Source organism: Zootermopsis nevadensis, unplaced genomic scaffold, assembly GCF_977971745.1.
Source record: "Zootermopsis nevadensis isolate Lab colony 2312 unplaced genomic scaffold, Znev_1.0 Znev_ptg000057l, whole genome shotgun sequence".
NCBI lineage: Eukaryota > Metazoa > Arthropoda > Insecta > Blattodea > Termopsidae > Zootermopsis > Zootermopsis nevadensis.
The window spans coordinates 2,003,343-2,027,369 of NW_028259188.1; the positions used below are offsets into that span (position 1 = coordinate 2,003,343).

Here is a 24,027-nt window from a genome sequence, read left to right on the forward strand (position 1 = left end):
GTAGAGTATGCAGACGACTTAGTAGTATTGGCGAAGGAAGAGGAGGACAAGTTAGTGGAAACAGGTGGAGAGTATGGAATGGAAATCAACATTGAAAAATCAAAGGTAATGAGGATAGCACCGAGAGCAGAACCATTGAATGTTGTAGTTGGAAACCAACAGCTGGAGAATGTGGAGCACGACGGACGCTCTATGCACCAAGGAGGTAAAGGCCAGGATAGCCATGGCCAAGGCAGCTTTTGTCAAGAAGAGGATACTTCTCACTAGCAAGTTGGGCTTGGAGATGAAGAAGAAACTAGTGAAGTGTTACGTATGGAGTGTCGCGCTGTATGGAGCAGAGACTTGGACACTCAGGAAGAAGGAACAGAAATACCTGGAGAGTTTTGAAATGTGGTGTTGGAGAAGAATAGAGAAGATCAGGTGGACGGATCGAGTGACCAACGAAGAAGTATTGAGGAGAGTCTACGAGCAAAGAAACATTCTGCAGGCGATTACACGAAGGAAAGCTAACTGGCTGGGACATATTATGAGAAGGAGTGGGTTACTGAGTGATATCATCGAAGGCCAGGTTGAAGGAAAGCGAGGACTGGGAAGAAGACTGACACAGCTAACAACGATCTTAAACAAGGAAAGAAGATGAAGTTTCAGGAGTTAAAGCGAGAAGCCGAGAATAGGGACAACTGGAGAGCTCTTTTTGGGCAGAGCAATGGACCTGTCGTAAGACAGAACACTGAATAATAATAATAATTAAGGTGATGCGATTCCCCCACTCTGACTAACCTTCTGCATGTAGGTGGTAAGTACAATTAGCATTTCCTGCTTATAAAACACCTGATTTCTGATCCGTTAAGCAGTGGCTGTTACTGAAGCAAGATGATAGCAGCCCAACACGAGTTCACTATCATTTTCTTCTTATTCTTATTCTTAACTGTGTACAAACCTTAACAATTATGAATAGCTGAATCTAACTATAAATTCATGAACCCAGCCAAGTCTTTGTTGATGTTGCATAAGATTCTTTTATCAGAATTATTGGAGATCTTTTCTTTTTTTCAAGAATTCATAACAAATCACTGAAGAAAATTGTAAAAGGTACAGATTTTGTTAACCCTAAACTAAGGCAATCAAAAATGTTTTTTCCAACAGTATCGATCTTTCTGTGATGGTTCACCGCATTCTTGAAGCCTTTTCAGAACAGTGGTCTGGCAAAAGCAAAGTGTTTCCAATGCTTAATCATTGCCCTGTTGTTTTATCACAAATCCTGTGCATGACGTTATGAATGATTCATGACTAATTACAGGGGGCGTAGATCAAGATCCTCAGTGACACTCTTCAGCATCATGGATGTTTTCAAGGACATAATCACTAAGACCTAGAAAGAGACAGGAATACACATTAAGGTGGATGTTAGAGAAAAAGGTTGTGAGGGTAGGTGATGGACTGAACTGGCTGTGTGTTGCTTCCATTGACAATCTTGAGTGTTTGCAATCCTCTGTGTTATGCTTCTAGTACCACAGCTAGTGAGAAGAATCTCTTGAAGCCCTGTCACATATAGCTTATGCAAGATGTTGTTTTGTCAGCTGGATAAACCAACATACTTCACAGTACTTGGCCCCTGAAGCAATGAGGGGATGGGGCACAGCATGGTAATTATTCCATTCCATGAGGATGTAAAATTAATGATACAGTTTAATTTAACTGAACCACCAGTGGTTTCTGAATCTGGTGCAGTTGCCTGCCTGGTATCTGGTGGATTGGCTAATGCATATTTGTCTGTCCGTCCAGATTGAAGAACCTGAGATCAGATTTTCATTATATTTGTTAATAATGTGGACTCATTTGCTGAGGGCATCAATGTCAAATGTCCTTGAGCAGAAAACAAGGAGGAGAAATAATTTTTCCTTCTTTGCTGCAAACAATATTTCTCTTTATTTTATTTTCTTTTATAGATCCTACATCAATTCCCAGTTTTCTACATTATTTTCGTAAGGTACTTAATTAAAATTAATGTGTTCGTCGTGGTTGTAATCAACTGCAAACTACAGGCAACTCTCGGTTTACGAACGTCACAAATCATTCAAAACTTCTTAAAGTCGCCAGTAGATAGAGTTCCTTATAAAACAAAATGCCAAACGTATAGTGAACATAATTGTAAAATGTAAAGAAATGAACTTTAAAAATGTATTTATTACAATAATTATCAGAAAATTATTATATGTTAATTAGTACGTGGTTTTAATGCTTTAAAATGGCTGCTAACGTATACGATATGTATCGTAAAAGCTCAGGAATGCAAGATGCACATAACGAACAAAACTTATAACGAACAACGTCTTGGAACGCAACTCGATCGTAAAACGAGAGTTGCCTGCTTTTTTACCCAAACCAACAATTTTTTACGTTACTCCGCCATCTTCTCATTGCATTTCTCTTCCATTAATTTGTCTCTGTGTTTGTAGGCGTAATCTCTTGCGTTCGGTAGGTTCTTGATGACACAAGTCGACAGAAAGGATCTCCTAACATTCATGTTTGCCGCCTGGTACCTGCAATTTGAAATATTAAAAGTGAAATCAAACCCTTTTTCATCGTCCATCGGTATTATCTACACTGAAGACAATTTTTATCACATTTCGCGGACACAGTTACAGAAAATATGTAGCTCCACATGCGATGATGAATCTCATGAAGGAATGCGTCTTCTGACATAAATAATTTATTTAATAGAAACATAATTTGAATGTCAGTGCATTTATGTAAAGAAATTATTCATTTTCTTAAAAATATATAAACTTTTACTTCTGGGGTTCTAAAATATCAGAGATTTCGGTGTCGAATAAGCATAAAAGAATTATCTTTGCGAGTCGTAAAATGTTTTGCCCCAAAAATATCCATGTCTGATGGGTTGGCTCTGTCTTTGGGTTGAATGGGAAACTGCTTGAAGCTAAGGGCACAGCTTCCACCGGAATGTCGTTGCTTGTAATTTGTTTCCTGACAACCTAAACAAAAATTCCCCTAATCGGAATTCGATATACGATTGCCTCACCATATTTCAGAACAGTTCCCACGTGATCTTTCTTTCACTCATGCGCATAGAACCCCGGCCAACGTCCTATTATGACGTAATACATTTTATTACATTAAAGTGGAGGGAGAGGTTATGACTATTTTAAAACGCTGTCAAATGACTTGTGTTCTGCGCTAACTACGTTTCGTACACTTCATTAAGCCATTACCTTCGGTCAGAATAACAAATTTAATCACACACTTTCTTTGAAGAGATAAGCACGTCTTGTTTGAGACACGCCCATGACAATATTTCCCTCCTTTAGGAATATATTTTCAAAAAAATTTTGTCCCACCAAAAATAGTTCTGGAGAGGTTCTGCTACACGTAAGATAGACAAAAACCAAAATCAAACGAATTTCTGTGGGCTTTCTGGCTCTTGCACAAACAAGTGTGAAGAAATTTGTCTTCTGGGATGTTTTCGGAGCTCCTTACTCAATCCGTCAACAGATGGCAGGAGACTGTCAAACACGGCAAGAGACAGCCATTTTGAAATAAACTTCGATCAAAAATGGGAACATGAGACTAGCCTAAGACTTTGATGAAAGCGGAAGATTGTGGCGATGCTGATGTGTCGAAAGCCAGACACTTCCTGCCCAAGAGAGTGAGATTGGTCAGAGAAACTTAGTCAAAGAGCTTCTTATTAATGCAGTTACAGTTAGCGTCTGATTAGCATTTCCCAGTCATTCGCCCTCTGCTTTAACGATTCAGCTTGACCGCAACGTCGCCCTGCCTGCGTTCATTCTACCCTCTTCCTCTCACCCATTTTTCGCGTGCTGTATTCAAGTCCCTGATTAGCAGTAAGAACCTCTGAAACGTCGGTCAGTTTCTACGTCACTACACGGCGCAGCATCCGCAAGATCGCGGTTACCTTGACCGGAAATGATTCACTTCCTAGAGCTTTTCGAAAGTAACAGTTTGTGATTGTACAGTCCTGAACAATAAAAAAAGAAACAAACCATCGATTTTCCTTGTCATCGAAACATGCGACGCGGGATTCGGAGTGGCCCTTGTCAAAATATCTACTGATGACGAAGATCGTGTCGTCGAACACTTCTGCATTTAAATAATCTGAATAGACGTTCATGCCAGGGATTTCGGTCCACGTGTCCTCTGTAGGGTCGTACTTTTCGGTACTGAGCAGGGATGATGTCTCGTTGAGTCCTCCTGCACACACAAATTCCGTAATAGGCCACAGGATATAAAAAAGCTGCCAAAGGGAACTTATTCTAACCCCATTCAGCGGGGCCCCTCTTGATATTTGTAACTGTCACCTGGCCACGAAATGTTTGGTCTTTATGAAGCCACAAGTTTCATTACCTTATTCACAAAAGTCGATAGTTGACCTCTTCTCACATACTCTAGATCCTTAAAAACATTTTAATATTATACTTCCTTTTAAGATTATGTATCACAAGTGGTATCTTACTTTCAACATTACCAATTATAACTTTCTAGATGTTTGTATTTCCCGTAACTTCAATGCTTAATCAACGGACTTTGCGCTCTTAAAGTTTTTCGTAAACGGAAATGCAACGAAGAAAATTCATTCCCTTTTGCACTGTTAATATTAGTACGAGGAACGAAGTTAAGGATGAAATAGCTAAAATATTATTTTCGTACTTGTAGCATCAGGCAATTGCGCCTGACATCTGTCGTCTGCTTCATGAAACTACGTGCGAAATTAACTTTAAATATCAACACTAGATGGACTGTTCAAAAAGGCGTTACACAAACAAGTGACGAATATCAAAGACTGCGAAGGGACTGCTTTAAACCATCGGCTTTTTGGGGATAACAGCGCGACGAAACTGAATTTTCCTTGCTAAAAGAACAAAATATTTACCTTCAAAACTGGGACTGTGTGAAAAATGAGGCGTACCTTAATATAGATACCAGAAGAGATTATATAATGTTAGTTAGTTAGTTAAGTGTTCTTTGTGGAGAATTTAATCGAAACCACGAATCGGGTTTAAAATTACTGACAAACTGACTCTGTAATGACGGGAGAAAATCCTGTTGATAAAATCTCAGTCACTCTAAGAAAACCAGGAAAACATTTCACAATAGCGATTTCTGTAAGAAGGATAGAGGAGCATCCCTCGGAATGTCCAGAGTTCTCACCCAGGGCGTACAGACAGCCGTGGAACGCGACGCAAGAAAAAGAGTCACGTTCAGAGAGCATTGGTGCAACGAACGTCCATCGGTCGGTGTCCGAGTCATAAACTTCCACCGAGTTTAGACAATTCTTATAATATGATCCACCAGCGACGTATATTTTGTCTGAAACAAATTAGCTATAATTAAAGTGGTTCATGCAGAGCACAGACATGGGACAATCCCTACTTAAATTTGTAAATCTATTAAGTCCCCCTTCGAGTCACAGAAACTGCACAGACACGGCCGTCTCTGTTCATCTGTTTCTTTGTTTCGAATGCAGACAATAAGCGTCTCAAAGGAAACGAGTTTAACTGATAAAATTTAATATAAACAGCACAAAGTGCTTACATTAATGCGTAATGGAAATCTTCTGTGAAATGAATTTTATTAAATTTGGTACCGGAGATGAACGGTACGAGGTGCCAAAATTTGCTCTACATTTATAATAAAATGTGCTATTTACATGAGATTATTAACCGTCTCAAAAACATATTAAATCTATATTATATGAGAGCCAGTTTGATAGTTTGATGGTTGCTTACACTCAATCCTAGTTTACAATAAAAAGGCAGAAGACCATGTCGAGGGACAGCTTACGAGAGCAGAAGAAACCATCACGCACTCGGAACTTCAAGCCGTTGCAGTCTGTGAAATAACGAAGTCCGTAGCACGGATAAAAGAAGGAGATAATAGAAGAATATTGGATAATGGAACTAAGTTCAAGAGCGAAGAGGAATGCCTTGAAGATGAATGTATAAAGTTCGTCTGAAACGTCGGCAGAAGCGAAACGACAGGTATCTTCATACTCCCCGCCGTGAGAACCTCAAATCCTGAGATTCCTTCAACCGTCCTTGCGATATTACACGCTCTAATTCACACATTTATATTTAACAGCATTTACGTACCATTCAGTACAGCTGCACTTGCACTGGATCGCCCTGTGTTCATGGGAGCGATCCACGACCACTGGTTTGTCTCGCAGTCGTATAATCTCCACCGCCAATGGCGAACACTGCACCTCGCAGAACTGCCACACTTAATCTGCGTCTGAAATGGTAAAAGTACACGCTCAGCTATGCTCATTTACTGCTGATTCAGATGCATTTCCTCTCGCAGAACGCAATTGTTCGCTTGACAATGTTAAATCTTAACTCAAATGAATTAAAATGCAAATCGCATTCTTAAAACCAACTTTGTCGCAAAAGTCCTCCGACCTATTCACACTTCGCACGATGATCCTGTGTGTGAGTGGTACAATTTTAAATCCCCTGCCCAGATTTATATTTTGACTAAGAGAGCGACTATCAGCTTTTGAATAAGGACTCTGCTCCAAGGAGTTCCTTAGCTAGAAATCTGCATCTTACCTTCGGGCATTCATAGGCGCCACCTCGCGGCATGTCTTCGTAACAGCGTTGAAGCAGAGACATGAGTCTAAGTCTTTCCTGTCGTATAAACCTCCGATGACGTAAATGTCGAAACCGACCACTGCCGTGCCATGATTCATTCGACGACCGATCGCGTCGACCCCCTCCACCTGCAGGAACGACAGGTAATGGTTTTACGTTTCTTTGGGTCATTCGGTCTATTGAAGTGAAGTCCTTACATTAGAGTTCAGGCGACCAACCACCGGCGCAGGGGTGCAACCCCCAACAGTGGACCGAAATTGCTACACCGTGGAGGATGGCACTCGACAAAGACCGCGAGAAATTCACTTGGAGCGAAGGTGGAAACAGGAAGACCCGAGGAGAAGCTCTCGTCAAGTTCAACAGACAAATGTAGAATTAATTTCACGTTCGTAAGATGGCAAAGACAGATTTTGGTGTTTTGGGTTTTTCGACGCAAAGCTGGAGGCAGTACGTCCCCCACCCCACACCAAAGCCTTCTAATTCACGAGGCGTTACCACGCAGATGGCCAGCATCGACACTGATCAGTGCTTCTTTTATTACGTTGAAATCCACTGACGATCACCGATGACTTCGTTCCATGTCGAAAATCAGCAGACAGGTCGCCATGACAGTTGAAGTAGGACGCTTATTGTAAACGGTATTTAAGGAAAACTTCACATCCTTGGTCGATTCCTATTAGAACTTACATTGTACGTGAGACTCAGAATTTGTGTAATTAATGTATTTATTTATTCTTTTTAATTCATGTCTTTGGAGCTCCTCTTAAAAAAGGGTTCACTGCTAATGGAAATAAAGAGGCTAAGAGGTCATTGTGATTAAGTTTAAATAAACAATTACTTCGTAAAAATTAGCAAAAAGTAGGAAAAGTAGTTTTTGTCGTAGGCGTCATTTAATAAGGCACGGTAAGAGTCGAAATCTGTGCAACTCACCACAGTCCACCGGTGTGCTCGTGCGTCGTACGCTTCGATCACATCTGAAAGCCTTCCGTCGCGATACCCACAAATAGCAAACAGAATGTCCTGAGGGATTCGCGGGCGGGCAATCCTTGGTGTCACGAGGTCCTTGTCGTCCTTCGGCAACCTTTCCACGTCGTCCAGGAATTCGAGCGTCTCCGAGATCAAGGGTCTGCACGCCTCGTTTTCAGTCACGTAAGGGTGATTTGATACCTGTTGAACAGTTCAATGTGGACCTTATGAACTTTTAGGAAGGGATTCCATGTTCCAATGCAGAGGAGACAAGAAATTCACAAATAATTTGGTTCTGAAATCACCGAAATAGACTGTGACATATACAGGAAAATATGTTTTTTGGTTTATTTAACGACGCTCTTAACAAATGCACAGGTTGAGGGGAGAAGCGAAAACAAGGTTAAATCGATCTTAGAGAAAACTATTGAAATGTTTTTCAACCGAAATTTATATACACTTGAGTAATTGTTGCATTTTGAGTTACATTAAAAATTGTAATTTATTCATCGTCTCTCCCGTGCGAGATGCACATTCTTTTTGATTCGATAACTTTAATTAGTCGTCAAAATTACGTAACATCTAAAGAAAATTATGACAATTAGTTGCTTCGAGTTTCAAGGGAGGCAACCTTCTGCATGTTGATGGTTGGGTGGAAGGCCCGTCAACACAATAGCGTGTGATTATGGGCTCGATGTCTATTAAGGGCCATTGCATGTTTCGACCTTAATTGGTCATCATCAGGTTTTTCTCTTTAAGTGTTCGAAACTGGTAGATACGAATGATAAGTTGTAAAGACATTTGAAGCAGATAACATTTTCATGGATCCGTGCGATTGTTTCACAAATATTCGTGAGAGGTGAGAGCCTGAAATCACAGGGAATTTGACCTAGAGTAGAAACTTTTTTCCTCTCGGGTTAAAGCTCGTTATGAAATGGAAGAAAGAATACCATAAGTTGTAAGGTTGGTTCGTGAGAGTACGTTTAAAATGTTAGAATGTTAAAGTTGACTATGAATTTGAAGCCCCTGGGGTAATTTATTCTCGGAGGTAGAACGAAGCCTTCTTGCTGCACTTTTCCGATATCTGTTGTCCCTATGTGGTCAATCAGCTGAGGATTGTCATACTAACAGTTCTCGGGTTGACTATATATATCGTCGGAGATACGTGAATTTGTTATAGCAGCTGAGACACGTTTCTTATGGCAGTAGGATCTTTGGTTAAGTAGAACGCTGCGCCAGAAGACGTGATTATCTGTTGGAGGATTTTCCTATTCAAGCTGAGTGGACGTTTGAATGTAGTTAACGATGGAATGTTGTAGTTGAAATAAAACACGTAATCGATCTTAATAAACGCTGAGACTGTAATAAAAAATTGTAGCGCCGACGGACTATCAAACTTACAGACGATGAATAAAAGGCGATTATTAATACCAACCTCATATCTGAATAAAAGGACTAATCGAATATTTGTTTTGCACATACTCACATGTATGCGAGCGTGTTACCAGTGGCATTCCACAGGTAGTTACTGTAACCATGGTAACTAAGGGAATCTGGGGATTTCTTACGCAGGAAATTTTGCCCGGAATAAGGCATTGAAAACATTGTGTACTTTTCACGTTGTTATTGTAAGATTTTAACCAGAATTTGAATATGTCAACAGAATCTGTTAAAGCTTATCAGCATTAAATCAAATGAATATCCGTTCAGACGTTCTCGAGCTGGAACTGCGAACAGACAGACGGACACGTGACGAAGAAAAAGGCTCCAGATTTGTATTAATTAGTTATGAACACGTGTGAATATGGAATTAAAATGCGGGCTTCACTTCCTATAGACATCCACGATTTCAGGGGCAATACTGACCTCCTTGAAAACTTTTGTGTCCAGACGTCCCAGTCTGACGCCCTTCAAAAGGTCCGCGATATGACCTTTCCTGTTGTTCGGGTCGTGGTTGATCCACCGGAGAATGCACTCCCACACAACTCTCTCGTCCCTCACGTTCAGTTCCTCGGAATCGATTATCGCTTGCAGCTTCTCTGCAGGCAGTTCCAGCAGTTCTTTGCTCTTCTGAGACACTTCCACGAAGTGGCGCAGAACGAGGCTACGAGCACGAGTCTCAAGGTCGGCGCAGGCGAGTGTAAGAGCCGACTCAGATTCGATCTCCTTCGAACTCTGAGATATTGAAACCCTGCAGCAGGAACTGGATTCTCAAGGATATGCACACCACAGTATTTCGCCTTCAGTTTTTACCTTAGCCCTTTGAAGCCCGAATGAGTGAGACTGAGAGCAGACACGTGGAGAAGCAACGATGAGATACGCTCCGTTTAACCGGAGGAAAATAGAAAGTTTTCGGCTCTGAAGGTTCCCAGGCAATGCCCGCTCGTCCTCGTGAAAAGGTTATAGGTTGAAACAAGGGCTTGGCGTACGCAAGTGAAGAAGGCAGTGAGATGAGGAGTGTAGAACTTTTAATTCTGGCATTAAGCTTGGCGAAACGACGTTTTGGTAACTGTGTATGTTAATCCCGTGAAACCTCCTTTAAGCGGACTATGTGGGGGAACCCCGGGTCGGATGAGCGAGGGAAAAGGGAACGTGGTCATGGATAAGAACAAATACCTAGAGACTCAATACAAATTTTCCTCGGCAGCAGATGATGAGGGCTTTTCGCTCGCACAAGCCGATGGTAAAAGTCACTCGTGAGCGCTGTTCGAAGGAGTCCCTGAACTAAAAGAGTGAATTTATAAGTCATTCTGTCCATCGCATGAACTGGAGGTTCTGGTGTGATTCTGTCGATGTCAGTTGATTTGCTTGCTGTGTTGTCCTGAACAAGAAGGAATAAGGGTTCAGCACCTACGGGACCCAGCGGGTCGGTCTTTGTCTTTGCCGCATAATAACCAATTCTCTAAATGTCCTAAAGTGTTCATAATAATCAGCAAAACCTGTGGTGAGGTTAGATCAATGAATTCTACCGCGTGGACATCGCTTTAAACACTCTCGCCGATGGAAATCCAATCGCAACCGATCTGGTTGAAATTCGGTCGCTTAATGCGGGAATCGGATAATCGAGGCTCGGTTAACAGAGGTTTTGCTGTATGCAGAAAATGTGGGGCTCAATGTTGATTTTGATTTTGGGAGAATTATGTAAGAAGCAAGGAATTCCGCAGAGAAAGAAAGAAAGAAGAAAAGGAATTCGAGAGGAAGACAAATTTAATTGTGACCATGAAATAGGTCATGATTCACGTTCTACATGGTGAAATTAGTCATCTGCTCGTCGTAATAACGATCGAAATATATGCAGTTAAATCAGAAAATTTAAATTACAGGCACATTAATAACAACCTGCCAAAGTTTATAATTTGCCGAGTCCTCAGTAAGAGGCTTTAATCTCCGACCCGGCACTCGACTGCTCTCTTGAGTAAATGTGATTCGCTCCAGCGACGAAGACTGGCGTCACAGCGAATGACAAATGAACATCAATTACCTTGCGAAATGCATGATGCCGACACAGTTGTCGACGTCCATCGCGTTCTTGAGGAAGTCGCAGCATACTTTAGGCACGTCCGGATTACACAAGTACTCAGCCGCCTCAAGCAGCTGACGAGCGTTGTCGGAGTGGATGTCCACCTCGCGAAAATAAATATAATCCAGTATCTGGATCATCACATCTGAGCTGACTCCGTGGAGGAGAATGTCAGTCTCCTCAGTGGTGTTCTGTGTCGTGAAGAGGTTCCTGAAACATCAGGAAGCATTCGTTAATTTAAACTGATTTCGAGAAACGGCGAGCAGAAAATTACAAGAAAAGCTCATAAAGTTTAAGTTTTATAACCCACGTAGCTAAATAAAAGTATCCTTCTGTCAATGTTGTGGATGAATTATTGTTATCTGAAGATTCAAAAACTCCCAGAACGTGTACTAATGGGACCAGATTAACTGCGAGGGGTTCAAGAGCGGGCGTAGGCTTAACAGAATATAACTTACGAATCGGATGCTCACAGAAAACAGTTTAGGTCAGTACCAGAAAATAACCCTCGAATCTTCGAAGAAATATCTGCGGTTATAACAACTACTACAGAAATTTTAAAGTCAACCAGCAAATTAACACAAATATTTCAACATACATCGCAGGTTGTACATTCCACTGACTGAACAGTTCGTAATAACTTACTACCTAAGTAACTAGATGGCTTACTGAACCCGAATGTTCATCACCGAATTAACCAAAGCCCTCCACCGGACCCTGTCCTGGGCCAACGAAATCCAGAGTCCTTCAACTCCTATCTCCCATAGATTCCGCGTGACATTATCCTCCCATCTACGTCTAGGTCTCCCCAGAGGTCTCTTCCCCTCAGGCTTCCCAAATAGTGGACCCAACCAACTAGATGGCTTACGGAACCCGAAGGTTCATCACCGAATTAACCAAAGCCCTCCACCGGACCCTGTCCTGGGCCAACAAAATCCAGTCTCCTTCAACTCCTATCTCCCATAGATCCCGCCTGAGATTATCCTCCCATCTACGTCTAGGTCTCCCCAGAGGTCTCTTCCCCTCAGGCTTCCCAAATAGTGGACCCAACCAACCAGATTGCTTACGGAACCCGAAGGTTCATCAGCGAACAAACCAAAGCCCTCTACCGGACCCTGTCCTGGGCCAACAAAATCCAGTCTCCTTCAACTCCTATCTCCCATAGATCCCGCCTGAGATTATCCTCCCATCTACGTCTAGGTCTCCCCAGAGGTCTGTTCCCCTCAGGCTTCCCAACCACCTCTTGTCCCATCCATGCGCGCTACATGTCCCGCCCATCTCACTCTTCTCGACTTAATCACCCTGACAATACTGGGGGAGCAGTACAGATTTTTAAGCTCATCATTATGCAGTTTTCTCCATGCCCCATCGTCTTCTCTCCTAGGCCCAAATATCCTCAACACCCGATTCTCAAACGAGGCGATGCGAGCATACGAGTATGCCCCTGTAAATGAACCAAAATTAACCAGTCCATCGGAGGTCGCCCAGGCCATCAAGGGACTCAAGCTTGGCAAGGCTCCGGGCCCCAACGGTATACCGAACAGGGTCCTGAAACATCTTCCACGACGCGCGGTAACCTTTCTCACGAAAGTGTTCAACGCGGTCCTTCGCAGGCAACACTTCCCCTCGGCATGGAAACACGCTCGAGTGGTGTCCATACTGAAACCGGGGAAGGACCCCACGCTACCTTCTTCCTATAGACCCATCAGTCTTCTCGACACGGTCGGCAAACTCTGCGAGAAAATCCTACTAACGAGGGTCCTACACGAGGTCAGTGAACGCGGGCTGCTGCGCGACGAGCAGTTTGGGTTTCGACCCAGACACAGCACATCGTTACAGCTGGCTCGCCTCGTCGAAAGGGTCAACAGAAACCTTGATGAGAAGCGGCTAACCGGCGCGGTTTTCCTGGACGTGGCCAAAGCCTTCGACACAGTCTGGGTCCAAGGCCTCCTATACAAACTGACCGTCCTCAACTTCCCGTCGTACTTGGTAAAAACCATCTCTTCCTACCTCGCTGACCGGACATTCCAGACATCCTTCCAGTCGGCCACGTCAACACGTCGTACCATGCGGGCTGGAGTTGTGCAGGGCGGAATTCTCTCCCCTGTGCTCTTCAGTCTGTATGTCAACGACATACCCACACCGTCCCGCCACGTCGAGTTAGCACAATACGCGGACGACACGGCTCTAGTAGTCACGTCCCGTAGCCCAACGCTTCTCGTCAGGTATCTGGAGACCTACCTCAGTAGACTTGAGCTCTGGCTCAGGGCCTGGAGGATTGCTATCAACGTCTCGAAGAGCACCGCGGTTCTCTTCATTTCCGCGAGAAGACACATCCAACAGCCCCGAGCAGTGCAGTTCCTCGGACAGCCGATCCAATGGGTCAAAACAGCGCAGTATCTGGGGGTCACCCTTGACGCCGGGCTTACTTGGTCGGCGCACGTCAACCAAGTGGGAAAGAAGGCAGCGCAACGATTAGGTGTGCTAGGCCCGCTTATCAATAGGAGAAGTGGCCTGTCAATCAGGAACGGTGTACTACTCTATAAGCAGCTCATCCGTCCCATAATGGATTACGCATGCCCGATCTGGAGGTCAGCTGCCCACAGCCACGTCCAGAAGCTGCAAGTTCTGCAATCCAAGTGTCTTCGAATTGTTACTAACGCGCCCTGGTACGTTAGTAACAGGCAAATACATGAGGATCTGGGGGTCCCTTTCTTTGCCGACCACATCAGAGCACTAACTGAGAGGTTTGACTCGAGGTTAGCTGGTGTGGGGAACCCCTTAGTTCGGCAACTCGGAAGACACTCGTGCCGAATGAGGGCTGCCAGAGTTCACCCAAGGGCAACCGAGGGCGACTGATGTTCAGCAGGCCAGCCGAAGCCATCCCCAAAAGACGGCCAAGTCAGCACAACGAGTGGTTAGACTACTCGGCTACCCTGACTGAGGTTTTCCGTGCTTTCCTCAGTTGTAAGGCGAATGCCAGGGTATAACTTAATAGGGGCACGGCCCGCCACCCTTCCCCCCGATCATGGAGGCCATCAGCTGAAGTGATCTTCCCCCCATGCCGCAGAGGCCTTCAGCCGAAACGGCCCCTCCCTCTCTGGGTTCATACCCCAGAGACCCAACCAACCAAATTCCTTCGACAACTTGCCTGACAGGATAACCTCCCATCAGCAGCAACAAATCCCAGTTTGAATGGTCGAGGCTCCCGCCACGACGAAACCCCGTTAGCGTTAGCAAAATTTCCGTTCATATATTAAGACCGTTTACCATTTCCAGCAATGCGTCTTGTGCGCAGGAATGGTTTCACCTAGGTAGGGACGATGCTTGCGCTTGCGCAGGCCTCTGCCCTCAGTTAGCTTCTTTGGTTTGGTTGGTTGGTCCATATTTACGGATTGAGGGTTGAGAGTGAGTTGAGCTTTTGTGCTGGTAAAACGTTTTAGAAAATAGAAAGTGCTTATCTTATATAAGAATTATTAAGAAATCTGTGACGTGGACGTCGTGGTCTCTTACAATTGAACAAAGTTTGAGAAATCTGTGACGTGGACGTCGTGGTCTCTTACAATTGAACAAAGTTTGAGAGACATGGAAGGAGGTGAGCTGGCCTTTCTGAAGGCCCACCTCCCTGAAGTGTTCCAACAGGTCCAGAAGCAGATCCTGGACGCCATCGCGGCGGAAAAGCAAAGACAGCGGGCAGCAGTGGCAGCAGCATTAAATACAGCAGCTACGACCGTGGTCGGAGGGCCTACTCGAGCCAACACTGGCAAGAGGAAAGCCAAAGAGTTGGACTTGTCCAATTCGAGCGGTTCGTTGGAACCCGCATCCAGGCGCCCGACGCCCGGGCCACTGTCCGGAGCCCAGTCACCTTCTCTGCCGGCACCGGCAAAAGTTCATCGGCCCGATGGACCGTCGGTAGCAGCAACATCATCCACCGCTTCCATGAGCAGGACAGTGCAGCCCTCAGCCAAGGGACCCGGCTCCCAGCCGGGACCCTCTTCCTCGATGGAGGTGACTGGGGACCTGTCCGGGCCGCTCACTGGTGTGTCATCTGACGCCGCTTCTTCTTCCAACGCTCAAGTGGACAAAACGGCTCCGGGGGAGCGCCGTAACAAAACCCCGGTGTACGTCTCTGGGGTGAAGGACGTACGCAGCTTCCTGCATAGGATTCGCGCGGAGTTGGCCTGCGGGATCGTGGCGCAGATGAAGGGAGAACTTCTGGCTCTTGTGCCTGAGACCGCCGACGGGTTCCGGGCCACCGTCAGGGTCCTGCGGTCCCTCGATGAGGGCGAGGGTGTGAGTTTTCACACATTCTTTCTCCCTGAGGATCGGTGCGTGCGCCTGCTGATTAAAAACCTGGGCGTGCGCATGCCTGAGGCCGAGGTACGCGAGGAGCTGGCCGCCATGCACATTGCTGTGCAGGGGGTCATGCAACTGCGATTGAGGCGCCGGGCCATGGACCAGGACGGTGACCGTCCCCTTACGCCACACTTTATAGTGTCGATAGCACGAGGCCCCGACGTGGCGAAAGTGCGTTCCCTTACTGAGATCTGCGGTCTGCGGGTCAAGGTAGAAACATATGTTGCACCAAAGGGGCCCATGCAGTGTAAACGGTGCCAACGCTTCGGGCACACGCAGCGGAACTGCGGTTATGCACCCAGGTGCGTGGCCTGCGGGGACGCTCACCCATCCGGGTCGTGTGCCACCCCCAAGCAACAACTTAAGTGCTGCAGCTGCGGAGGCAACCACACTGCGAACTATAGAGGTTGCAGTAAGTGGAAGGAAGCCAAGACGGCCGCTGCACAGCGTGCAAAAGGGGATCGCGGCCGAAAGGACGACGTCTCCACGCGCCTGCCAGCGCCCAAATCGGCGCTAGCTAAGCCTTCCCTCGAGCAGGAGAACTTGGGCCCTGGGTGGAACCACGTGGTCCGTGGTGGCCGCGTCGTCAAGGCTGCGGCTATGAAGAACCCCGCCCCAACGCCAACTGGAGCCATTGTACAGACTGAGCGGCAGACTATCCCCAAGGGCGGCCGTGCCAAGCCCGCTCGTCCTGTGGCGCCGGTGGCAAATCCCACAGCACCTGCTCTCAAGAAGACTGACCCCACCCCACCCAAGGGTCAATCACCGCTCCAGGACATCTCAGATATCCTGGAAACCCTCTCACCACGGGTCTGCATTGAGTTGACACGACGTCTCCTCGCCGCGATCCATTCACTCCCCCCCGGGGGGTCTCGTCCGCGAGCCCTCCTCAAAACCGTTCTCCTCTTCATGGCCGACAATGACTGCACGGCCTAGAGGACACGGTAGCAAGGCCTTGCGGCTGGCTTACTGGAACGCCGACGGTGTCCGCGACAGGAAGCTGGAGCTGGAGCAGTTCCTCGGTGACTACGGAGTCGATGTTTGCCTCCTGAACGAGACGCACCTCACGTCGGGTCGGGCCTTGAGGTTCGCGAACTACGTTTGCCACCGTACGGACCGCCCGACGCTAGGGGGTGGCACAGCGATCCTTGTCCGCAGGGGCATTGATCATTACCCTGTGCCGGTATCGGGTCTACAACAACTAGAAGCAACCGCCATTCACCTGGTACTGGCAACCAGGAAAGTCAAGCTAGTGGCGGCATACCTCGCACCCACCCGGCCATGGATAGAGTCGGACCTGACCGAGTGCTTGAGCGGGGGTTTCCCGGTCCTCTTGGCTGGTGACCTCAACGCGAAACACACGGACTGGAATTCTAGCCTTATCTCTACTAGGGGCTCGCTCCTGCGTGATTACGCCAACAGAAATTCCTGCTTCATCTACGGGCCGGATTCTCCAACCACGGCTCCCTACACACACAACGCCACACCTGACGTCCTTGATATTGTCCTCATCAAGGACTTCGTCCTACCGGTGCACCTGACTGTCTGCCCCGCACTCAGCTCAGATCACCTGCCCGTCCTCGTCGACACCACGTGCCGATCGTCCTTTCAAAACCTGCCTGATCGCCCGGACTTCGCGAGAATGGACTGGGCTGCATTCCAGGCTTGCCTCGAAAGCAGACTACCGGGGAACCCCGTGGTAAACGACGAGGAAGAAATTGACAAGTGCGTCGAGGAGCTGACCAGTGCTATCCTGGAAGCCACAGCAGCGTCCGCTCCCAAGCTTCGACCCCGCATTGACAGGCGACCGCTTCTACCCGCTAGTATTCGAGATGAAATACGCCTGAAGAACCGGCTGAGGAGGCGATGGCAGGTCACAAGAGACCCCGCTCTTAAGACCCAGGTCAATCGACTCCAGAGGTCGGTGACCTATCGTCTCAACGAGTGGCGGAACGAACAGTGGAGCGACACGCTCGAATCCTTGGACTGCGAGGACCAGTCGCTTTGGAAAATGACCAAGCGTGTGATGCGAGTCCCCACTCCGTCGCCCCCCTTCTTAGTGATGGGAGGACTGGCTCTCTCGAACCCCGAGAAGGCAGAAGCCCTAGCCGACAGCCTTGAGGTCCAGTTCCAGCCGGTAGACTACCCGTCGGACCTGACTACAATTGACATGGTTAACGAGGCGATGCGAGCATACGAGTATGCCCCTGTAAATGAACCAAAATTAACCAGTCCATCGGAGGTCGCCCAGGCCATCAAGGGACTCAAGCTTGGCAAGGCTCCGGGCCCCAACGGTATACCGAACAGGGTCCTGAAACATCTCCCACGACGCGCGGTAACCTTTCTCACGAAAGTGTTCAACGCGGTCCTTCGCAGGCAACACTTCCCCTCGGCATGGAAACACGCTCGAGTGGTGTCCATACTGAAGCCGGGGAAATACCACACGCTATAGACCCATCAGTCTTCTCGACACGATCGGCAAACTCTGCGAGAAAATCCTACTAACGAGGGTCCTACACGAGGTCAGTGAACGCGGGCTGCTGCGCGACGAGCAGTTTGGGTTTCGACCCAGACACAGCACATCGTTACAGCTGGCTCGCCTCGTCGAAAGGGTCAACAGAAACCTTGATGAGAAGCGGCTAACCGGCGCGGTTTTCCTGGACGTGGCCAAAGCCTTCGACACAGTCTGGGTCCAAGGCCTCCTATACAAACTGACCGTCCTCAACTTCCCGTCGTACTTGGTAAAAACCATCTCTTCCTACCTCGCTGACCGGACATTCCAGACATCCTTCCAGTCGGCCACGTCCACACGTCGTACCATGCGGGCTGGAGTTGTGCAGGGCGGAATTCTCTCCCCTGTGCTCTTCAGTCTGTATGTCAACGACATACCCACACCGTCCCGCCACGTCGAGTTAGCACAATACGCGGACGACACGGCTCTAGTAGTCACGTCCCGTAGCCCAACGCTTCTCGTCAGGTATCTGGAGACCTACCTCAGTAGACTTGAGCTCTGGCTCAGGGCCTGGAGGATTGCTATCAACGTCTCGAAGAGCACCGCGGTTCTCTTCATTTCCGCGAGAAGACACATCCAACAGCCCCGAGCAGTGCAGTTCCTCGGACAGCCGATCCAATGGGTCAAAACAGCACAGTATCTGGGGGTCACCCTTGACGCCGGGCTTACTTGGTCGGCGCACGTCAACCAAGTGGGAAAGAAGGCAGCGCAACGATTAGGTGTGCTAGGCCCGCTTATCAATAGGAGAAGTGGCCTGTCAATCAGGAACGGTGTACTACTCTATAAGCAGCTCATCCGTCCCATAATGGATTACGCATGCCCGATCTGGAGGTCAGCTGCCCACAGCCACGTCCAGAAGCTGCAAGTTCTGCAATCCAAGTGTCTTCGAATTGTTACTAACGCGCCCTGGTACGTTAGTAACAGGCAAATACATGAGGATCTGGGGGTCCCTTTCTTTGCCGACCACATCAGAGCACTAACTGAGAGGTTTGACTCGAGGTTAGCTGGTGTGGGGAACCCCTTAGTTCGGCAACTCGGAAGACACTCGTGCCGAATGAGGGCTGCCAGAGTTCACCCAAGGGCAACCGAGGGCGACTGATGTTCAGCAGGCCAGCCGAAGCCATCCCCAAAAGACGGCCAAGTCAGCACAACGAGTGGTTAGACTACTCGGCTACCCTGACTGAGGTTTTCCGTGCTTTCCTCAGTTGTAAGGCGAATGCCAGGGTATAACTTAATAGGGGCACGGCCCGCCACCCTTCCCCCCGATCATGGAGGCCATCAGCTGAAGTGATCTTCCCCCCATGCCGCAGAGGCCTTCAGCCGAAACGGCCCCTCCCTCTCTGGGTTCATACCCCAGAGACCCAACCAACCAAATTCCTTCGACAACTTGCCTGACAGGATAACCTCCCATCAGCAGCAACAAATCCCAGTTTGAATGGTCGAGGCTCCCGCCACGACGAAACCCCGTTAGCGTTAGCAAAATTTCCGTTCTTATATTACGACCGTTTACCATTTCCAGCAATGCGTCTTGTGCGCAGGAATGGTTTCACCTAGGTAGGGACGATGCTTGCGCTTGCGCAGGCCTCTGCCCTCAGTTAGCTTCTTTGGTTGGTTGGTTCCATATTTACAGTGCAGGGGGTCATGCAACTGCGATCGAGGCGCCGGGCCATGGACCAGGACGGTGACCGTCCCCTTACGCCACACTTTATAGTGTCGGTAGCACGAGGCCCCGACGTGGCGAAAGTGCGTTCCCTTACTGAGATCTGCGGGTCAAGGTAGAAACATATGTTGCACCGAAGGGGCCCATGCAGTGTAAACGGTGCCAACGCTTCGGGCACACGCAGCGGAACTGCGGTTATGCACCCAGGTGCGTGGCCTGCGGGGACGCTCACCCATCCGGGTCGTGTGCCACCCCTAAGCAACAACTTAAGTGCTGCAGCTGCGGAGGCAACCACACTGCGAACTATAGAGGTTGCAGTAAGTGGAAGGAAGCCAAGACGGCCGCTGCACAGCGTGCGAAAGGGGATCGCGGCCGAAAGGACGACGTCTCCACGCGCCTGCCAGCGCCCAAATCGGCGCTAGCTAAGCCTTCCTTCGAGCAAGAGAACTTGGGCCCTGGGTGGAACCACGTGGTCCGTGGTGGCCGCGTCGTCAAGGCTGCGGCTATGAAGAACCCCGCCCCAACGCCAACTGGAGCCATTGTACAGACTGAGCGGCAGACTATCCCCAAGGGCGGCCGTGCCAAGCCCGCTCGTCCTGTGGCGCCGGTGGCAAATCCCACAGCACCTGCTCTCAAGAAGACTGACCCCACCCCACCCAAGGGTCAATCACCGCTCCAGGACATCTCAGATATCCTGGAAACCCTCTCACCACGGGTCTGCATTGAGTTGACACGACGTCTCCTCGCCGCGATCCATTCACTCCCCCCCGGGGGGTCTCGTCCGCGAGCCCTCCTCAAAACTGTTCTCCTCTTCATGGCCGACAATGACTGCACGGCCTAGAGGACACGGTAGCAAGGCCTTGCGGCTGGCTTACTGGAACGCCGACGGTGTCCGCGACAGGAAGCTGGAGCTGGAGCAGTTCCTCGGTGACTACGGAGTCGATGTTTGCCTCCTGAACGAGACGCACCTCACGTCGGGTCGGGCCTTGAGGTTCGCGAACTACGTTTGCCACCGTACGGACCGCCCGACGCTAGGAGGTGGCACAGCGATCCTTGTCCGCAGGGGCATTGATCATTACCCTGTGCCGGTCTCGGGTCTACAACAACTAGAAGCAACCGCCATTCACCTGGTACTGGCAACCAGGAAAGTCAAGCTAGTGGCGGCATACCTCGCACCCACCCGGCCATGGATAGAGTCGGACTTGACCGAGTGCTTGAGCGGGGGTTTCCCGGTCCTCTTGGCTGGTGACCTCAACGCGAAACACACGGACTGGAATTCTAGCCTTATCTCTACTAGGGGCTCGCTCCTGCGTGATTACGCCAACAGAAATTCCTGCTTCATCTACGGGCCGGATTCTCCAACCACGGCTCCCTACACACACAACGCCACACCTGACGTCCTTGATATTGTACTCATCAAGGACTTCGTCCTACCGGTGCACCTGACTGTATGCCCCGCACTCAGCTCAGATCACCTGCCCGTCCTCGTCGACACCACGTGCCGATCGTCCTTTCAAAACCTGCCTGATCGCCCGGACTTCGCGAGAATGGACTGGGCTGCATTCCAGGCTTGCCTCGAAAGCAGACTACCGGGGAACCCCGTGGTAAACGACGAGGAAGAAATTGACAAGTGCGTCGAGGAGCTGACCAGTGCTATCCTGGAAGCCACAGCAGCGTCCGCTCCCAAGCTTCGACCCCGCATTGACAGGCGACCGCTTCTACCCGCTAGTATTCGAGATGAAATACGCCTGAAGAACCGGCTGAGGAGGCGATGGCAGGTCACAAGAGACCCCGCTCTTAAGACCCAGGTCAATCGACTCCAGAGGTCGGTGACCTATCGTCTCAACGAGTGGCGGAACGAACAGTGGAGCGACACGCTCGAATCCTTGGACTGCGAGGACCAGTCGCTTTGGAAAATGACCAAGCGTGTGATGCGAGTCCCCACTCCGTCGCCCCCCTTCTTAGTGATGGGAGGACTGGCTCTCTCGAACCCCGAGAAGGCAGAAGCCCTAGCCGACAGCCTTGAGGTCCAGTTCCAGCCGGTAGACTACCCGTCGGACCTGACTACAATTGACATGGTTAACGAAGCGATGCGAGCATACGAGTATGCCCCTGTAAATGAACCAAAATTAACCAGTCCATCGGAGGTCGCCCAGGCCATCAAGGGACTCAAGCTTGGCAAGGCTCCGGGCCCCAACGGTATACCGAACAGGGTCCTGAAACATCTTCCACGATGCGCGGTAACCTTTCTCACGAAAGTGTTCAACGCGGTCCTTCGCAGGCAACACTTCCCCTCGGCATGGAAACACGCTCGAGTGGTGTCCATACTGAAGCCGGGGAAGGACCCCACGCTACCTTCTTCCTATAGACCCATCAGTCTTCTCGACACGGTCGGCAAACTCTGCGAGAAAATCCTACTAACGAGGGTCCTACACGAGGTCAGTGAACGCGGGCTGCTGCGCGACGAGCAGTTTGGGTTTCGACCCAGACACAGCACATCGTTACAGCTGGCTCGCCTCGTCGAAAGGGTCAACAGAAACCTTGATGAGAAGCGGCTAACCGGCGCGGTTTTCCTGGACGTGGCCAAAGCCTTCGACACAGTCTGGGTCCAAGGCCTCCTATACAAACTGACCGTCCTCAACTTCCCGTCGTACTTGGTAAAAACCATCTCTTCCTACCTCGCTGACCGGACATTCCAGACATCCTTCCAGTCGGCCACGTCCACACGTCGTACCATGCGGGCTGGAGTTGTGCAGGGTGGAATTCTCTCCCCTGTGCTCTTCAGTCTGTATGTCAACGACATACCCACACCGTCCCGCCACGTCGAGTTAGCACAATACGCGGACGACACGGCTCTAGTAGTCACGTCCCGTAGCCCAACGCTTCTCGTCAGGTATCTCGAGACCTACCTCAGTAGACTTGAGCTCTGGCTCAGGGCCTGGAGGATTGCTATCAACGTCTCGAAGAGCACCGCGGTTCTCTTCATTTCCGCGAGAAGACGCATCCAACAGCCCAGAGCAGTGCAGTTCCTCGGACAGCCGATCCAATGGGTCAAAACAGCGCAGTATCTGGGGGTCACCCTTGACGCCGGGCTTACTTGGTCGGCGCACGTCAACCAAGTGGGAAAGAAGGCAGCGCAACGATTAGGTGTGCTAGGCCCGCTTATCAATAGGAGAAGTGGCCTGTCAATCAGGAACGGTGTACTACTCTATAAGCAGCTCATCCGTCCCATAATGGATTACGCATGCCCGATCTGGAGGTCAGCTGCCCACAGCCACGTCCAGAAGCTGCAAGTTCTGCAATCCAAGTGTCTTCGAATTGTTACTAACGCGCCCTGGTACGTTAGTAACAGGCAAATACATGAGGATCTGGGGGTCCCTTTCTTTGCCGACCACATCAGAGCACTAACTGAGAGGTTTGACTCGAGGTTAGCTGGTGTGGGGAACCCCTTAGTTCGGCAACTCGGAAGACACTCGTGCCGAATGAGGGCTGCCAGAGTTCACCCAAGGGCAACCGAGGGCGACTGATGTTCAGCAGGCCAGCCGAAGCCATCCCCAAAAGACGGCCAAGTCAGCACAACGAGTGGTTAGACTACTCGGCTACCCTGACTGAGGTTTTCCGTGCTTTCCTCAGTTGTAAGGCGAATGCCAGGGTATAACTTAATAGGGGCACGGCCCGCCACCCTTCCCCCCGATCATGGAGGCCATCAGCTGAAGTGATCTTCCCCCCATGCCGCAGAGGCCTTCAGCCGAAACGGCCCCTCCCTCTCTGGGTTCATACCCCAGAGACCCAACCAACCAAATTCCTTCGACAACTTGCCTGACAGGATAACCTCCCATCAGCAGCAACAAATCCCAGTTTGAATGGTCGAGGCTCCCGCCACGACGAAACCCCGTTAGCGTTAGCAAAATTTCCGTTCTTATATTACGACCGTTTACCATTTCCAGCAATGCGTCTTGTGCGCAGGAATGGTTTCACCTAGGTAGGGACGATGCTTGCGCTTGCGCAGGCCTCTGCCCTCAGTTAGCTTCTTTGGTTGGTTGGTTGGCAGGGGCATTGAGAGTAGGTGGGGAGTGGACGAGACCCCCACCGGCACAGCCTGGAGAGAGGTAGGGACGATGCTTGCGCTTGCGCAGGCCTCCGCCCTCAGTTAGCTTTTTGGTTGTGTCCAGTGGGACTCGTGTCGAACGAGGGCTGCCAGAGGTCGCCCAAGGGCAACCGAGGGCGACCGATGTTCAACAGGCCAGCCGAGGCCGTCCCGAAAAGACGGCCAAGTTGGCACAACGAGTGGTTAGACTACTCGGCTACCCTGACTGAGGTTTTCCGTGCTTTTCCTCAGTTGTAAGGCGAATGCCAGGGTATAACTTAATAGGAGCACGGCCCG

The 24,027-nt window shown here is 49.2% G+C and overlaps 2 protein-coding genes across 2 annotated transcripts; both read right to left on the bottom strand.

Moving 5' to 3' along the window:
• Positions 1–1,721: 1,721 nt before the first annotated feature.
• On the bottom strand, positions 1,722–5,261 carry LOC147871420 (kelch-like protein 36). The gene is made up of 3 exons (XM_087361312.1): positions 5,188–5,261; positions 4,023–4,230; positions 1,722–2,543 (listed from the first exon to the last, which is right to left on the bottom strand). Exons 1-3 carry the CDS (start codon positions 5,246–5,248, stop codon positions 2,402–2,404), a joined length of 411 nt encoding a protein of 136 aa, XP_087217438.1. The 5' UTR covers positions 5,249–5,261; the 3' UTR covers positions 1,722–2,401.
• A 906-nt stretch (positions 5,262–6,167) lies between these two features.
• LOC147871421 (kelch-like protein 10) lies at positions 6,168–12,199 on the bottom strand. Its single transcript, XM_087361264.1, has 6 exons — positions 12,183–12,199; positions 11,077–11,325; positions 9,462–9,786; positions 7,560–7,796; positions 6,588–6,757; positions 6,168–6,270 (listed from the first exon to the last, which is right to left on the bottom strand). Exons 1-6 carry the CDS (start codon positions 12,197–12,199, stop codon positions 6,168–6,170), a joined length of 1,101 nt encoding a protein of 366 aa, XP_087217390.1.
• Between the last annotated feature and the right edge of the window lie 11,828 nt (positions 12,200–24,027).

What these genes read in the sequence shown, in the direction of transcription:
- LOC147871420 (XM_087361312.1), bottom strand. Translation starts at nt 5,248, where the DNA reads ATGCTCTCTGAACGTGACTCTTTTTCTTGCGTCGCGTTCCACGGCTGT. An exon ending in CGGCTGTCTGTACGCCCTGG is followed by an intron (nt 4,231 to 5,187) that starts GTGAGAACTCTG and finishes TTGTGTGTGCAG; the next exon opens with GAGGACTCAACGAGACATCA. An exon ending in GATGACAAGGAAAATCGATG is followed by an intron (nt 2,544 to 4,022) that starts GTTTGTTTCTTT and finishes TTCAAATTGCAG; the next exon opens with GTACCAGGCGGCAAACATGA.
- LOC147871421 (XM_087361264.1), bottom strand. An exon ending in GGCATCATGCATTTCGCAAG is followed by an intron (nt 9,787 to 11,076) that starts GTAATTGATGTT and finishes TTCCTGCTGCAG; the next exon opens with GGTTTCAATATCTCAGAGTT. An exon ending in GCGCCTATGAATGCCCGAAG is followed by an intron (nt 6,271 to 6,587) that starts GTAAGATGCAGA and finishes TTACCATTTCAG; the next exon opens with ACGCAGATTAAGTGTGGCAG.